Source organism: Heterodontus francisci, chromosome 16 (genome assembly GCF_036365525.1).
Source record: "Heterodontus francisci isolate sHetFra1 chromosome 16, sHetFra1.hap1, whole genome shotgun sequence".
Taxonomy (NCBI): Eukaryota; Metazoa; Chordata; class Chondrichthyes; order Heterodontiformes; family Heterodontidae; genus Heterodontus; species Heterodontus francisci.
The window spans coordinates 62,718,151-62,736,184 of NC_090386.1; the positions used below are offsets into that span (position 1 = coordinate 62,718,151).

The 18,034-nt window shown below is 43.6% G+C and overlaps 1 protein-coding gene across 3 annotated transcripts in view; it reads left to right on the forward strand.

Moving 5' to 3' along the window:
• The window catches only part of LOC137378141 (brefeldin A-inhibited guanine nucleotide-exchange protein 2-like), a 155,070-nt gene that overhangs the window by 89,276 nt on the left and 47,760 nt on the right, over positions 1–18,034 (forward strand). For all 3 annotated transcript variants that reach the window (XM_068048260.1, XM_068048261.1, XM_068048262.1), the window contains 4 exons: positions 674–802; positions 3,072–3,230; positions 7,857–7,998; positions 11,190–11,286. In XM_068048260.1, coding sequence (XP_067904361.1) covers positions 674–802; positions 3,072–3,230; positions 7,857–7,998; positions 11,190–11,286 — 527 coding nt within the window. The remainder of the gene's footprint in view (positions 1–673; positions 803–3,071; positions 3,231–7,856; positions 7,999–11,189; positions 11,287–18,034) is intronic.

Genomic DNA, 18,034 nt, shown 5'->3' on the forward strand with positions numbered 1-18,034 from the left:
ACGATGGAAATTAACATAGAGTGGCACTATTGAAAGCATTATTGGCTATGACTATTGGAGGTTGAAAGCAACCCAGGAAAGCTCATGACTGACTGGGAATGTTGAATGCATGTTGTACTTGCCATGTTCTTAATTGTGGAGTAGTTAAATGATTATTTGAATTAAAGTTCCTCACTTAATAACAATTTGTTTATGACTGTGCTCAGACTATTTGCTTCGCCAGTAGAACAGTGAAAAATTCAAGGCTGAGTCACAGTAGTCTGAGCAAGTAGTTCAAATACAACACCAGTTGAAGCCTGGAAGCAGATCACCTACCTTCATTGGCAACTGTGGTGAAATCTTCAAAGAAAACACAGCATTTCTCTTTGCAAGGGCAGAAAACTGACTTGATTCAGAAGACGCATATGATACCAGAGTGCAGATTTTAGAGGAAAATGTGTTTAATTTAATGGTGCAAATATTTCAATATATATTTCATATTTTGTATTATTACATGACTATCTTTTTTGGTTTCCAACCTTTTATTTTGGAAAACACAGAATGGACACTTAATTTTGATATAATTGTTTGGATCCTGTTGCTCTCTCTGAAGATGCTTTCAATTTTGAGGTGATGTTGTCCACATTGTGAAAGACAGAAAATACCACTCAATAGATGTATATTTTTTTTGCAGCTGGCATGGACACCACTATTAGCAGCATTCAGTGTTGGCTTGCAAGACTGTGATGATCCTGATGTGGCCTTTCTTTGTCTGGAAGGCATCCGATGTGCAATTAGGATAGCCTGCATTTTTGGCATGCAAGTATGTATTTAAATGTCCTCAACTTGAATGCTGTTAATTTAGATTTGTAGGCTTTATTTTCAAATCTCCATCTAAGTTTTGCACACAACGGGTGGAATGTTGTCCTCTTAGAAATGGCCCTGACTCACGGTCGTATCCTGAGTCCCAACGCCACTCTTGCTGTCAGAGCGCCAGCCTAGGAGATCTTGCCAGAGGAGGCCAATTAAGAGGCCAAGTAAGGACAACGGCAGATTCCTGAGGTGGGTGGCGCAATCAGAGGCCTTGTAGCTTTGCAATGATGGAAGCCCCACTGCCAGAGGTGGGTGTTGCTGCTGCTTCAAGATGGGGAGTGTGAGGGCACCTCCATCTTGAGGTGCCCTCTGAAGAGGTATTTACTTGAAAAAATAAACAGTGGCCACAGCTGCAAGGCCATCCCTGTGGAGGGGAAATCCACTGCCATGGCCCACCGATGGCTGCGGCTGCAGCAGTGGGGTGAGTGTAGGAGGCCTCGCGGGCCCCGAGGCCAGCCACCAGCAAGCCGCCTGTAGGTACCTTCTGGGCTTGCCCCTCATTATGGAGGGGGGAGCTGTGCTGGTGCTGACCCGCCTCCAGGAAGATCACCCGGAAGTGGAGACTTGTCAGCCTGCTGACCCGACACTAACATTTCTGATTTTCCTCCTGGTCCCGCCTTCAAGACCACCCCCATGGGACCAGAAAGATTCCGCTAAATGTTTACAGAATGTAGACTAAGATCGTTGGGCTAACAAATTTGTAATTCCTACAGGGAAGTAATTTATTTGCTTTTTATCTTTCCCTATTTCTAGGACTACTGGTGTCACGTATTAATCCGAACCAACACTCTCTGCACAAGCAATGCTTGGATGTAGAGCAGACTATTAGCTCTTTTTAAGATATCTAGATAAACATTTGAAGCAGATGATGATTCAGGGAGCGAGCAGGGCAGTTGGATTAGCTTTGGATTGCACAACCATAATGGATTGAATGGCTTTTCTCTGTGCTGTAAAGTTCTGTCATTTTAAGACATGTAAAGGAATGACTTGAAAACTCAGCTTTGCAGTATTTTTATTTGCGGTCCAGAATCGAAAATTGCTCTGTTGAGAAAAAGTTAAACATTCCATGATTTTTGACTTCCTGCTCGTAATCTTTTTTTTCCTCAAAATACACAAGAACCTTTTCACTTAAATTGATTGATTTTATGTTCTTGACTGGATATGTTCAGGTTGAATGTTATCATTTGCTCCTTGGCACCATTTATTACTTTGTGCCAGGGTGAAGTGATTGTGTACCAGTATTGCATTCAAAATGAAATTGTAAGTCAATTAATTACCTAATCCCTGTAGAATGAAAACAGACGTTCGCTTTTAATGTAGGAAAATGCTTCACAGCATAATTAGACAAAAAAATGACACCGAGCTGAAGAAGGAGCTATTAGATCGAGTGACTGAAAGCTTGGTTAAAGAGGGAAGTTTTAAGGGTGATCTTAAAGGAGTGGGGAGGCTGAGATGTTTAGTGAGGAAAATCCAGAGCTTAGAGCACACACATTTGAAGTCGCCGCTGCCAATGAAAGTGTGTAAGAAATCAGGAATGCACAATAGGCCACCAATGATGGTGCAAAGGGAATGTGTAAGTTGGAGGAAAGCAGAGTTCTCAGTGGGTTATGGAGCTGGATGAGGCCATGAGATTCAAACACCAAGCTGATCATTTTAAATTTGAAATATTGGTGGCCAATGTAGGTCAGCAAGCACAGGGATGATGGAGAGCATTGGAATAGTCAAATCTGGAGCTAACAGAAGCATGCAAGGAGGTTTCAGCAGCAGATGGTTTAAGGTGTATTGGAGGTGTATGTTAAGGTGGTGTTTTTGTGATGGAAAAAATGGGGTTGGAAGCTCAGCTCCAAGTCAAATAGGACACCGAGGTTGCAATCACTCCTGTTTCGATATCAGACTGTGGCCAGGGAAGAGGATGGACTCTGTGATGAGGAAAGGAATTTGTAGTGAGGACTGAGGTTATGGCTTTGTTTTTCCCATTATTTAATTGGTGGCAATTGGGGCTTGTCCAGGACTGGATGTTGGAAAAACAGCCTTTTAGCCTTGTATGGACATAGAAAAATAGATCCAAACTAGAAAAAACTCCTGTGGAAGTTTGATTTTTTTCCATAACGCACAGCAGGAAAGTTTGTGAAATGTAAATGTAATTTAGTTATTTTGGTATTGCTAACCTTACATTTGAAGTAAAGTAAAATATGCTACTAATGTATTGTTTTATGTAGATTGAACGAGATGCCTATGTTCAAGCTCTGGCCCGTTTTACACTATTGACAGCAAGTTCTGGCATCACAGAAATGAAGCAGAAGAACATAGATACTATTAAGACACTTATTACTGTGGCCCACACCGATGGTAACTACCTTGGAAATTCCTGGCATGAGGTAAATAGTCTGAGAGATTCTATTTCTTTGCTGAAATTCCTTTGGAGTATTTGTTGTATTGGTCAGTGAATAGAGATAAACGTGCACAAAGAGTGATTCCTTATACAGTGCATGGTTTATGCACTTCAAATTCATAAAATCAGCTCCAAACTGAACTACTCTGATTTCCCTCCTGTAAACCCATAGTCCTTAATATTATTGACTTTAAGTCATAAAGGAAAAGTAGCTGAGAAGCAAAATGTATGTGCAGACTATGGGGCCTGTGCTGAAATTTTCTTCACAATTGCTAATTGCCTTGTCCAGCTAGATGCCTGTTCAGTTAATGACAATCACTTCTTGGATTTTACAGTGACCAAATCCCCAGATCATATCAACAAAGTTAATAAAGGTCCTGTTGGCATGACTATTATTTGCCACATGTGAAAAGAGCCTTTCTTAAAGTACTATGAAGCAGGAGGATTGGCCTCCTCCATGCCAGATTTCCCCCTTTCTAACATTAACTCATAATGCTGGCATGTTGATCTGTAAGAGATTATAACTGGAACAGTGTTACAGGGGTTGGTTTTAATTCAGTATTCTCTATTGTTACGACCAGGTGAGAAAGGGTCTAGGGGTTGCCTTTCAGCCTTTGCCTGGTTTAACCGTAGCAGGGTTTAACTTTAAAACACTGTTTTTAGCTTCCCCTCAGTGAATCCTTGTTCACTGCTCCAATTGTAAGGCAAAGAAATCAGACCGGTTTCCTTAGATTTAAAGAAGAAAGATAGAAGTTTATTAATCTTAAACTCTAATCGGTTAACGACTACAAACATGTGACGCGACCACATTTATGCAATAAACATACACGCAGATAGAGACAGAAAAAGTAGAAGGAATAAAGGGGAAAAATTTGAGGCAATATCTGGTAGTTACAGTTCTTTAAGCTCAATGTGGAGTCTTTGGTTGCCGATAAGTCTTGGAATTCGTTGTCGCTTCAGTGTCGGAATCTTTTCTTTCTTGAGGTTTATGTATCTTCCGTGCATCTGGTGGCTTGGAAGAAAGGGAGAGAGAGAGAGGCTTCCTTGTTCCAGCCTCAGTTGCACACTGCCTTCTGAATTCAAACTGTCCTGTGGCTCGTTTTAAAAAAAAAAAAAAAAACCTGAACCAGCCAGTTAGTCATGTGACCAGCTAGTTTAGCCAGTTCTGGCTCTGTGGATTGTATCATCTTAGCAGGGCCTGGAATGCACTTCCTTACACCTTCAATGTCTGGTGATCAAAATCCATTTGGGTTAATTGGAGCAGTCCTTGGTCTCCACAAGCAGTGTCTCTTAGTATGCAAATGTCCTTCCAACCCAGTATCTGGTGATCTTCAAATAAGTCTTTTCTTCAGTCCAGCATCAGTTTAAAATCAATGCTCACATGACAAAATTAATGTCTCATTCTTGGCAGGTGGGGGTCTGCATGACACTCCGTGTGAAACATCTGGAGAAAGTGTACACAATATAACTTGACACTGTTTCTATGGGTCTTATAGCCTTTTCCTCTGTGAAAATTTCTGATATTTTCTTTTTCAAGCATTTACCTCATTCTTGCATGTTGTGATTGCTGCTTCAGAAGTCACTTCTGGTAGTATGTTCTACATTCTGATAATTCTTTGCCTGAAATACTTCCAACTTTCCACCTTCTTTGATTTTTTGCTTAAAGGTAGGATAAATTCTAAGACCTATCATTGAAAGCAGAATTTCTGGTGGGAAAAGCTTTAAAAGAGAAAACGGGGATTCTGGATTTTATGTATGGTTTAATTGAATACAATGGCCACAGTTGTGTATTGTATGGTTTTGGGCACTCCATTTATAGAAAAGGTGTTGGAGCCATGGGAAAGGTGCAACGTGGATTTAATAGGATGTCAGAATGAGAGGATGTAACTATGATAGATTGGACAAGCTGGGACTGTATTCAGAGAAGGTTAAAATAGATCGCTAATAGAATTGTGAAATTATGAAAATGCTTGAGAGCAAATAGTGGAACATTATTTCCATTGTTTGGTGCAATGATAACAAAGGGGCAAAATTTAGCATTAGTACCAGAAGCATAAACTAATTGGTTTGAAGAACTGTTTCAATGTTTAGGGTTATTACAATGAAATAGCTACATAGTTGAGACCAAATGTAGTCTTCTGGTGAAGGGGAGTTAGAAGGCAGGAGGAAATTAGACCAGTGCATATAAATTGAATTCAGTACCCATTTGGAAGCTATGCATTTTGTCCATCTTTTTATTTTGCCATTATAAATTTCTGTGTTCACATTAATAATAGAACCTGCCAATTATAAACTTGTGTGTTGTAATTACACCTTCTCACCAGTAGTGGGTGGGAATCTAATTGGAGCATGTCTAGTTACCAGTCGCAGTTAACTTTCTAAATATGGACATTGCAGTTGATAAAGGAGTTGATGGTGCATAAAGATGCAAGAATTTTTAATTAATGGAATGCATTATCTCACACAGTCTCTGAAGCTGAATCAGTCACACCATTATATAAAATATATGCAGAAAATTATTAAATGTTATGGGAAAACAGCCAGGAAATGGAATCAGAACAGATATCACTGACATGAACCTAGCAACAGGGGTCAAGTAACTTTTTTCTCTATTGAAATTTCTGATATTTTCTTTTACAAGAATTTCTCATTTTCGTATTTTGTGATTGACACTGCTCTAATAGTCACTTCTGGTAGTACATTCTACACACCTAATAACTCTTTGTTTCAAATACTTTCAACTTTCCATCTTTTTTTTTGCTTAAAGGTGGGCTAATTCCAAAGGAATTTAAAAGCCATTTGCAGTCAGCTTCATGTTCTCAGCCTAACTGAGGACCAATGCTGCAAAGCTCCATTTGGTTATCACCAGGCAATTTTGCTCGAGGGTAGAGCCAAGCTCTATAATTCAAATATATTATGATAGTTTCAGTTATCTGCATGACACACAGCTCCTTTTTGAATGGAGTTTTTTAAATCTAACTAGCCCTGCAGCTGTTAGAAATGTATTCAAGTTATTTGAATTGTTCAATTCATTGAGTTGGTTTAGAATCTTCAGAGAGCTTGATAAAGCTTATTATCTCCTGGAGTAAAAGAAGACAATAATTGTAATATAAAGGTCAAGCACAAAACAATAGCCACTTTAGAAGCAAGTTCCTTCAGAGGAATAGGATGAATCCAGTAGCTAAGTGAATTTCCAGAATGGCTCTTTGTTGGTGATCCTCAACTCCATATAAAAACTTACCTTTGTTAATCAGTTCAGTAAAGATACTCTCGGTATTCTGAAGCTAAGGTTCAACTTGGAGTAATCTACTATACTGGAGTCAAAATATCAAGAATAAGAGCAGAAAAATCCATCTTTTTATTTCAGTTAATACAGCCCTTATTTTTATGTTTCGTTATGCCTATATCCTTTCATCCCATAAACTTATGCATATTTTTCATGGATCTAATTCAACTTTCTGCTTTATTGATATTCAAAGTGCATTATTTATCTTTTAAAGCATGCTTCATCCATAAATTTAGGTTGTTGCTCCTTAAGAGTCAACCAAATTGTGGATTTTGATGGGCCTTTGGTTGTTTATCCTGCTCTGAAGAAAAGTCACTTTTGACAGTTAGCTCCCTCTGCCTTTGAAACTTAAGGTTGGATTTTTCGCCGGGCGAATGGTGGCGAGCCCACTTCTGCCAAGCCCAGGGAACCGTCCTGCATTTTACAGGTCCCCAGGCTTTAATTGGTCCGAGGCGAGACTTCCACCCGCTTGAGGGAGGAAGTCCCGCCTCATTGAGCTGCCGGCCAATCATCGGGCTGACAGCTCTTAGTCCCAGCAGCGCCACTGGGAGCGATGGCCAGTGCTTGGACTGCAGCCCAGTTGAGGACATGGAGCTTGGAGTGCAGGTGAGTTTAGTTTGCCTCGCCAGGGAAATCGATTGCGCCCCGGCGAGGCAAGAGTGGTCGTTTGGGGGGAAGGGGGCGTCTCAGGTCCTGGAGGTGGTTGGGCAAGTGGGGGTGGCCCTCAATTGGGCACCCTGTGCTCGTTTGTCAGGGCCCGCCCCTGGGTTGCTGAGAGGCTGTTAGCTTTCACTGGGCGGCCTTTCATGTCTCCTGGACGCCTGCTTGCCACGGGTAAAATCCCCGTGGAGGCAAGTGAAAGCCCTTATGTGGGTGTTAAGTGGCCACTTAAGAGCTTGATTGGCCTGCGGCAGGAGGCCTGTTCTCCCCACCCCCAGCTCATGTCAAGTGGGGCAGAGGTGGGAGCGGGTCGGGAAGGCCTCCGGAGCCTTCCGCTTCTCTCACCATCCAGCTCACTGGGGTGGCATAAAATTCTGGCTATTGAATGTGAAACTAACTACCAGTAAGCACCTTATTCCACAGCTATATTTTTGCGTATTAACATTTGTGACCTTTACCTGAAGATTTCATCTGTTTCACCAAAATATCTTTATATCACGCAAGTCTGCTTCAGGTTTTAAATAGCAACATGACTGAACATATTGGCACAAGCAAAATGCAAATATTCTAATTATTTTGGAGGTAACAGGAATGCAAAAAATCCAAGTAACCTTCCCTTTTTAAAAAAAAAATAACTTTTTGGATTTCTAATGTTGCTGTTTCTAGATCCTGAAGTGCATTAGCCAGCTGGAGTTGGCACAGTTGATCGGTACAGGGGTCAAGACTAAATATATTTCTGGTTCTCTGCGAGCTAAAGATGGTTTCACTGGAAGTTCTGGAACTGGAGGGGAAGAATTCTTAGGACTAGGTAAAATGAACAACCTTATCATGGATAAGCTATTGTGTAGATAGATCAAATACGAACCTAGCTTTGAGATATTCCGCTGTATTTGGATGCAAATGCAGATTATTAACTTAAATGTGAATTTGTACATTGTGAATGAATGCATTTTCATTTTTTGATTTTTAGTTATCATACAGCAGTAATGGAAGTCAAAGAACTAAGTTGACCTATGTCTTTAATTTGGTGTACCTTATCTATTTAATCAGATAAATGAAGCAGTAGCGACTAACTTATTTAGAGTAGCTTTGTTTTCTTAACATAATGACCACAATAAGTAGTAGTTTAAGTGCTAACATATTGCTCGGCAAAATTGTTGAGTTAGCCCTTTGTTGTGCTTTTTTGTCGGTGGGGTACTCTATTTAGTTGCATCTTGCCTTTTATGCTCATACTATACATGAAAAAAAATTGTAGTGTGAAAGAGAATATCCTTAATTTTTGTTGGATTTTAAGATTCAAGATCTGCGAGTGAATAACACCTTATGATTTTCAATATTATACTTGACGTTTATACAGGTGGATGCATCTGGCCTTGTCTAGTTGTACTGTTGCATTGAAGAAATTAGGCTGGTTGAGTATCACTTATAAACAGGAAATTGTCTTTTAAATTTAGACCCAAGTTCTAGGAAATGAGAGAGACCGTGTGCTGTGCTTCAGTTGTCTATTTGACCATCAGCAAGGTATACATTTTAGAACTGCCTATTCAGATACTTGATTCAGTTATTGAATAAAGGCAGTAGCTTGTTTCAAGACTGTATTACTGTTTGCCCATTGTATAACAGAATTCATCATAGTTGTATATTTAATAAACATTATGGGATTAGTCAAGTCTAGTGGTAACAAAGGCATGGCTGAGGGTTTCAGCAGCAAATGAGTTGAGGTGGGGTGAAGGCTAGTGATGTTATGGAGGTAGAAATAGGAAGTTTTCGTGATGGTTAGAAGCTTATTTCAGAATCAAATATGACACCAATGTTGTAAACAGTCTGATTCAGCTTCAGATGTTTGCCAAGGGGAAATATGGAATCACTGGCTGGGGAATGGAGGTTTGTGGCAGGAACCAAAGACAATGGTGTTCGTCCTCCCAATATCCAATTGGAGAAAATTTCTCCTCAACTAGCGATGGATGTTGGACAAGCAGAATAACAATTTAGTGATAGTGAAGGGATTGAGCGAGGTGAGTGTTATCAGTGTGCATGCAAAACCTGCCTCTATGTTCGGATGATGTTGCTAAGGACAGCATGTAAATGAGAAATAGGAGGGGGCCCAAGCAAAGATCCTTTGGGGACTTCAGAGGTAACAGTATGGGAGCAGGAAGAGCCATTGCAGTTGATTCTCTGGCTACAACTGAATAGGTAAGAATGAAATGAAGCAAGTGCATTCCCACCCAGCTGGCAACGATGGGGAGACATTGGAGGAGGATGGTGTTGTCAACCATGTCTAAGGCTGTAGACAGGTCATGAAGGATGAGGAGGGATAGTTTACCATAGTCACAATCACACTGGATGTAATTTGTGACGTTGGTAAGAGCCATATCAGTACTGTGGCAGGGATGGAAACCTGATTGGAAGGATTCAAACGTGGAGGTCTGGAAAATATGGACACAAATTTGGGAGGCAACAGCATGTTTGAGGACTTTGACCAGGAAAGAAAGCTTGGAGATGTGGTGGTAATTTGCAAGGAGTGGGGGGGGGTTAAGATTTTTTTAAGGAGAAAGGGGACAATACCTGAGGATAGAAAACCGTTAACAATCTCAACATGGAAGGAAAATCGGCTGGACAGCAATTTAGCGGAAATAGGGTGGAGGGAGCAAGAAGTGGGTCTCATGGACAAGATGAGCTCAGAGAGGGCATATGGGAAGATAGGAGAGAAACTAGAGAAAGGTGAAAGTTCAGGTCTAGGGCAGGGAGTAACCATAGAAGTTTGGCCCGGTGGGCTAGTGAAAGGGAGGGAAGCGGCAGAGGCGGCTTCATGATGGTCTCAATCATAGTGACAAAGGTATTCATGAACTTCTTGCCCTTGTTGGGGTTGATGGTAAAGGAGACAGACTAGGAGTTTAAGAAGATGGCTTGTAGTAGAGAAAAGAAGCCGGGGGTAAACTTTGCACACCAAGATGATCCTGGAATAGTGAGCAACTTTCGCAGACAAGAGCAGGACCCAGTAGTGCTTTAAGTATTCCAGGCAGATATGGTGGTGAATGGCTAAACTAGTTGGCCAACATGACTCCTGATGTTTCTATCCCTTGGACTTAAGGACTCGGGGATGAGGATCGTACCGGGGGACAGTCAGTGTGATAGAGCATAAGGATTTTGATGGGGACGTGGGCATCGGAGGTGGTGATGATGTGGTTGAGCACATGGGTAGTTGCAGAAATCTTGTGGTGAAAAACATATTGGATTAACAATAACTCCCATTGCTAGCGACAAACAAAAACATCCTGCAGTGCTTGGCAGAGGTGCAAGGGAAATAAATAATAAATCTGGAATTAAAAGCTAGTCTAACGATGGCCATGAAACCATTGTCGATTGTTGTAAAAACCCATCTGATTCACTAATGTCCTTTAGGGAAGGAATTCTGCTGTCCTTACCTGGTCTGGCCTACATGTGACTCCAGACCCACAGCGATGTGGTTGACTCTTACATGCCCTCTGAAATGGCCTTGCAAGCCACTGAGTTGTATCTAACCACGACGAAGTCAATAAAAAAGAATGAAACCAGACGGACCACCCCCAGCATCAACCTAGACACTGGAAACGACAACGACAAATCCAGCCCTTTCGACATTGTCCTATCAACTAGAAGGATAAGGGCAGCAAATGCATGGGAACACCACCACCTGCAAGTTCCCCTCCAGGTCACACACCATCCTGACTTGGAATTGTATCGCTGTTCCTTCACTGTCGCTGGGTCAAAATCCTGGAACTCCCTTCAGCACTGTGGGTGTACCTAACTCACATGGACTGCAGCGATTCACGAAGGTAGCTCACCACCACCTTCTCGAGGGCAGTTAGGGATGGGCAATAAATGCTGGCCTAGCCAGTGACACCTACATCCCATGAATTAAAAAAAAAAATGCCAAGCCGGAGGAGAAGACATTAGGAGTTGGGTGCCTATCTCTGAAGTGTGCATAATTTTGATTTTGTGTCTTTGTTTTAATTACAGGTACCTTTGGTGGCACTGTGGATAAAAAACAAATAGCCAGTATTCAGGAATCTGTGGGAGAGACCAGCTCACAAAGTGTAGTTGTTGCAGTGGACAGGTAAAAGAACCTCTAATAAATTTTGGACGTTTTGTGTCTCAATTGTAATATCTTGCTAAACTGTTGTCAGTTGTATTTTAAATTATTTTTGATGCTGAGTTGGCATAAGATCAAAGAAAGTGTTATTCAGAATTATTTAAGATGCCGGGAAGTGTCAGTACTGTCTACATGGGGCTCCTGTGGAGGAACTCTGGGTGCTGGTTGGCAGAGCGAACTGTCATTCACATGGGTAGTGTGATTTGGTAGGGGGGCAGGTCCAGTGTTGGGGTGGGTAATGGAAGGTCAGGTAGGGTGGGGATGATGACAGGAAGAGTTGGGGTCAGAGTAGGCATCTCGATGGGAATGGGTGTCGGCATAGAGGGAAGAGATGGCATGTCAAGGTCAATTGTTACTGGGATCAGTTGAATGGGGTGAGGCTCAAGGGTTATGGGGGAAAGGTCATGGTAATGCTGGGTGAGTCAAGGGTGATGGGGACAAGAGTAAAGGTGACAGGAGGAGGTTGAAACGTGCAGGCTGTGGCCTGGAACTTTACAAGCACCATTTTGCAAATAGAGATGGAAACGCATGTGGGCATGCCATGAGTGCAGCTCAAATTGGGAGGAGGCCTATGTTCGGTGGATGGACATGACCTGAGAAACTTAGCTGCTCATAAGTACAATAGATGAAGGTCATAGACAAATATGTTCTCAGATCACTGTCTGTCTTAGTCTGGTATCGCTGCAATAACATGGGTATCATTCACCGAATCTGCTTACAACCTCGGGGACAAGAGGAGTGCAACAGCGGAGGCTGCTATACCAGCAGCAGGCAGCACAAGAGGGGGAGGCTGTACAGAATGGAACCATCTATGGAAGGCTTCCTGGAAGGTGGGCACTGGTGTGTAAACACTTTCTCAGGACAAGGACGAACAATCTTTCGATGTCACAGAGGTTATATCAGAAAAGACTGAGGATTCCATGGGAAATGGTCATTGAGATATGTGGGGTCATTGAACAAGACCTGCTGCCACATAGATTTGGTGGGATCCCTATGCCAGCGGACCTTCAAGTGACAGCGGCAATCACTTTTTTTAAATCCAGCGATACATTCCAGGACTCATGAACAACACATGTGGCATAGCACAGGCTGCCACACAGGTGCACAAAGGAGGTGACCAATGCCCTCTTCCATCATGCCAATGACTTCATTCATTTCTCCACAGATGAGGGCAGCCAGGCGGTGAGGTCATTGGCCATCGGGGCCATCAGTCGTTTTTGTAGACTGCAATCATGTGGCCATCAGAGTTTCCTGCGACCAGGCTGCTGCATTTGGGAATTGCAAAAGCTTTCACTTTTTGAATGTGAAACTGGTCTGTGACCACAGGTGAAGAATTGTGCAGGTCTGTGCTCGTTTCCCAGGGAACTGTCTCAAGGCATACATTTGGCACAACTCACAGCATCCACATATTTTTGAGGCCCCAGCCCAGGGTGACGGCTGAATCCTGGGTGACAAGCGCTTTCCTCTGCGGACATAGTTGATGACACCAATGAGGCAGCCCCAGAGCTCAGCAGAAGAATGGAACCGATGCAGCTTATGGCTCCACCAGAGCCATCATCAATCACACCATTGTCGTGCTGAAAATGCAATTCAATTGCCTTGACAGTTCTGGAGGGGCTCTGCAGGGTACATTACAGAGGGTGTCACGAATGGTCATCATCCGCTGTGTGCTGCACAACCTGGCCTTGGAAGGTGGAGATCTGTTGCAACAGGACAAGAGGGAGGAGCAGCTGAGGATCATTTGGATGTGTGGGAGGAGGAGGCCACAAATGTGAATGACCCTTCACTGGGTGTCAGGCCATGGAGGGATGTGCGTGGGATACCAGGGAGCACCCTACAAACGTTGCCACCCGTCGCCTGAACTCCATTTCCTTCCTGGGATGCAGACCTACCCATGCCAGCCTCCCTTGCAGTGCAAGCTCATAAACTGCGTCCTCTGCCATCTACACTTGCACAGGGAGCGGAGCCTTGTTAAACATACTCGCTAGTCAGTCTGCTTATGGAGGAAATCTGTGCCACTCTTAGACACATGTCCACCATCCTACTATGAGCACAAGTTCAGATCCAGTTGCATCTTCATAGTGCTTTGTGTACACCAGCAACATTGCTGTTATCCTAATTGAATATGCATGGCCAATCCCCTGAAAAATGCATAGAAGGGATGGCCAGCTGAGTCGGCATGCTAAGCCATGACCCACAGACTCTACAGATTAAAACTGCAAACTCACAATAACTTTCAGTGAGGAGCAAACACAAAGACAAAACAGCTTCCACAATGAAGGCAATGTCTGTTATTCCTCTGTAACCATCAAAGGATGCCGACTATGAGGCAACTCATTACATTTAGCTCTCTGACTAAGCTACTCCCAGGAAATGATGATTATCTACAAGTAAAGCAAAATCATTATATTGTACTAAATTTTTATCATCTTCTTTGGCCTCCTTGTCTCGAGAGACAATGGGTAAGCGCCTGGAGATGGTCAGTGGTTTGTGCAGCAGCGCCTGGAGTGGCTATAAAGGCCAATTCTAGAGTGATAGACTCTTCCACAGGTGCTGCAGATAAAATTGGTTGTCGGGGCTGTTGCACAGTTGGCTCTCTCCTTGCGCTTCTGTCTTTTTTCCTGCCAACTGCTAAGTCTCTTCGACTCGCCACGCTTTAGCCCCGCCTTTATGGTTGCCCGCCAGCTCTGGCAATCGCTGGCAACTGACTCCCACGACTTGTGATCAATGTCACAGGACTTCATGTCGCGTTTGCAGACGTCTTTAAAGCGGAGCCATGGACGGCCGGCGGGTCTGGTACCAGTGACAAGCTCGCTGTACAATGTGTCCTTGGGGATCCTGCCATCTTCCATGCGGCTCACATGGCCAAGCCATCTCAGGCGCCGCTGGCTTAGTAGGGTGTATATGCTGGGGATGTTGGCCGCCTCGAGGACTTCTGTGTTGGAGATACAGTCCTGCCACCTGATGCCAAGGATTTTCCGGAGGCAGCGAAGATGGAATGAATTGAGACATCGCTCTTGGCTGACATACGTTGTCCAGGCCTCGCTGCCATAGAGCAAGGTACTGAGGACACAGGCTTGATACACTTGGACTTTTGTGTTTTGTCAGTGCACCATTTTCCCACACTCTCTTGGCTAGTCTGGACATAGCAGAGGAAGCCTTTCCCATGCGCTTGTTTAATTCTGCATCAAGAGACAGGTTACTGGTGATAGTTGAGCCCAGGTAGGTGAACTCTTGAACCACTTCCAGAGTGTGGTCGCCGATATTGATAGATGGGGCATTTCTGACGTCCTGTCCCATTATGATCGTTTTCTTGAGGCTGATGGTTAAGCCAAATTCATTGCAGGCAAACCTGTCGATGAGTCTCTGCAGACACTCTTCAGTGTGAGATGTTAATGCAGCATCGTCAGCAAAGAGGAGTTCCCTGATGAGGACTTTCCGTACTTTGATCTTCGCTTTTAGATGGGCAAGGTTGAACAACCTGCCCCCGATCTTTTGTGGAGGAAAATTCCTTCTTAGAACTTGAATGCATGTGAGAGCAGCAGGGAGAAGATGATCCCAAACAGTGTAGGTGCGAGAACACAGCCCTGTTTCACGCCACTCAGGATTGGAAAGGGGTCTGATGAGGTGCCGCTATGCTGAATTGTGCCTTTCATATTGTCATGGAATGAGGTGATGATACTTAGTAGCTTTGGTGGGCATCCAATCTTTTCTAGTAGTCTGAAGAGACCACTCCTGCTGATGAGGTCAAAGGCTTTGGTGAGATCAATGAAAGCAACGTAGAGGGACATCTGTTCACGGCATTTCTCCTGTAGCTGGCGAAGGGAGAACAGCATGTCAATGGTGGATCTCTCTCTGCTCGAAAGCCACACTGTGCCTCAGGGTAGACACGCTCAGCCAGCTTCTGGAGCCTGTTTAAAGCGACACGAGTGAAGACTTTCCCCACTATGCTGAGCAGGGAGATTCCACGGTAGTTGTTGCAGTCACCGCGGTCACCATTGTTCTTATGGAGGATGATGATATTGGCATCGCGCATGTCCTGTGGTACTGCTTTCTCATCCCAGCACAGGCAAAGCAGTTCGTGCAGAGCTGAAAGTATAGCAGGTTTGGCACTCTTGATGATTTCAGGGGTAATGCCGTCCTTCCCAGGGGCTTTTCCGCTGGCTAGAGAGTCAGTGGCATCACTGAGTTCCGATTTTGGCTGTACGTCCAGCTCATCCATGACTGGCAGAGACAGGGTTGCATTGAGGGCGGTCTCAATGACGACATTTTCCCTGGAGTACAGTTCTAGGTAGTGTTCCACCCAGCGGTCTATTTGCTTGCGTTGGTCAGTGATTGTGTCCCCTGATTTAGATTTGAGATAAATTTTTATCTACATGCAAATAAAGCAAAGTTATATTGTACATTATTTGTAAATTATGATATTTTTTGGTGAAACACCCATGTCCCCTTACTGCTCAGAATTCCTTAATTTTCCACTTCCAACCAGAATGTCTTGGTGCTACCCTGACATCAGCAGTTGAGGTGGAGGCAGTCTGCTCAGTGTGGTGTGCCTTGGATGACTGTGGCGGGTGTCCTCTGTAGGTATGGGGCCTTGAGGGCTCCATTCTGCTGGGGATCTCCGGCAGTGGTTCAGCAATATCCCCCTTGGCCTTGCCTTTTGGAGGTGTAGTGGGTGGTGGGGTTGGTGGAGGTCAGTGTCATGGGGGATGAGGAGATGCAGCTCAGCCTGCAGGTGTCCTGAGAAGGCAGCCCCGGGACAGTTGGCACACACTCCTCCTCCATCAGGGTGCGCAATGGCAGCTGCCTGTCTCCCTGAGGGGCAGGAGCACCTGGAAGAAGGTCCTGGTGCCTCATCTTCCTATCGTCTAACCACTGTTGCACAGAGACCATGGCTAAAGTGGTGGAATGCAGATCAGAGCGCATAAAGGTTGACTGCCCAATTACTACAAAACCCTGCCATCTGCAGGAAAGAAGGCCTCCTGACTTTCTCTGGCCTGGAGGAGAACCTGTAGGGAGGCATCACTGTACCATGGGGCTGATCTCTGCCTGCTAGCAGACATGGTGGTGTTGGTGATGAATGAAATAAAATAATTACAAAGGGAGGTGGTGATGGGTGTTGGAGAGGTGAGAGAATGGGTGAGGGTAAAAGAAAAAGTTGAATAATTTCCTCAAAGACAAACAGTCGTGCTGAAGATAAAAACAAGAAATGCTGGAATCACTCAGCAGGTCTGGCAGCATCTGTGGAAAGAGAAGCAGAGTTAACGTTTCGGGTCAGTGACCCTTCATCCAGTTCCGATGAAGGGTCACTGACCCAGAACGTTAACTCTGCTTCTCTTTCCACAGATGCTGCCAGACCTGCTGAGTGATTCCAGCATTTCTTGTTTTTATTTCAGATTTCCAGCATCCACAGTATTTTGCTTTTATATATAGTCGTGCTGAAGAGTCTCTCTGTGCTGAAGACTAATTTATAACCTGACTGGTACATGATGCTTCTCACTTCTGCTTCTGCGATAGAGATGAAGAAAAAGTGTGCTTATGATTGATGTCAGGTATATAATACAATGGAGAACCAGGCTGAATATAGAAGGTTCAGAGGGGAAGTGAAAATGCAAATAAGAGATGCAAAGAGCAAGTGTGAAAGGAGACTGGTAGCTAACATAAAAGGAATCCCAAAGTATTCTATAGGCATATAAATAGTAAAAGGTGGGCTACGACCAATTCGGGACCAAAAGAGGGATTTACGCATGGAGGCGGGGGAATAGCTGTGGTATTGAATGAATACTTTGCATCTGTCTTTGCCAAGGAATAAGATGTTACCCAAGTCCCATGAAAGAGGAGGTAATGAATGCATTAGAAGGATTTGAAATTGATAAGTAGGAAGTATTAGGCTGTCTATACTTAAAGTTGATAAAGCATCAGGGTTGGATGAGATACATCCAAGGATACTGAGGAAAGTAGAGTGGTAATTGTGGAGGCACTGGCCATAATTTTCCAGTCTTTGACTCGCGTGGTGCCAGAGTACTGGAGAATTGCAAATGTTACCCTTGTTCAAAAAAGGATGCAAAGATAAGCCCAACAACTACAGGCCAGTTAGTTTAACTTCAATGGTGGGGAAACTTTTAGAAGCAATAATTCAGGACCAAATTAATCATCACTTGGACAAATGCAGGTTTATTAATGAAAGCCAGCCTGGATTAATTAAGGGAAAATCATGTTTAACTAACTTGCTGGACTTGTTTGAAGAGATGAGAGAGGGTTGATGTGCTGTTGATGTGGTGTACATGGACTTTCAAAAGGCATTTGATACACTACCATGCACAGACTTGTGAGCAAAGTTGAAGCTTATGGAATAAAAGGGACAGTAGCAACATTGGTACAAAATTGGCTGAGTGACAGGGAATGGAGAATAGTGGTCAATGGATGTGTTTTGGGCTGAAGGAATGTTTGTATTGGAGCTCCCCAGGGGTCAGTGTTGGGACCCTTGCTCTTCCTGGTATATATTAGTGATCTAGACCTTGGTGCACAGAGCACAATTTCAAAATTTGCAGATGACATGAAACTTGGAACAATTGTGTGAGGAGGATAGTATAAAATGTCCAAAGGACATAGACAAGTTGGCGTAATGGGCAGACAAGTAACAGATGAAGTTCAATGCGGACAAATGTGAAGTGATTTGTTTTGGTAGGAAGAACATGGAGAGACCATATAA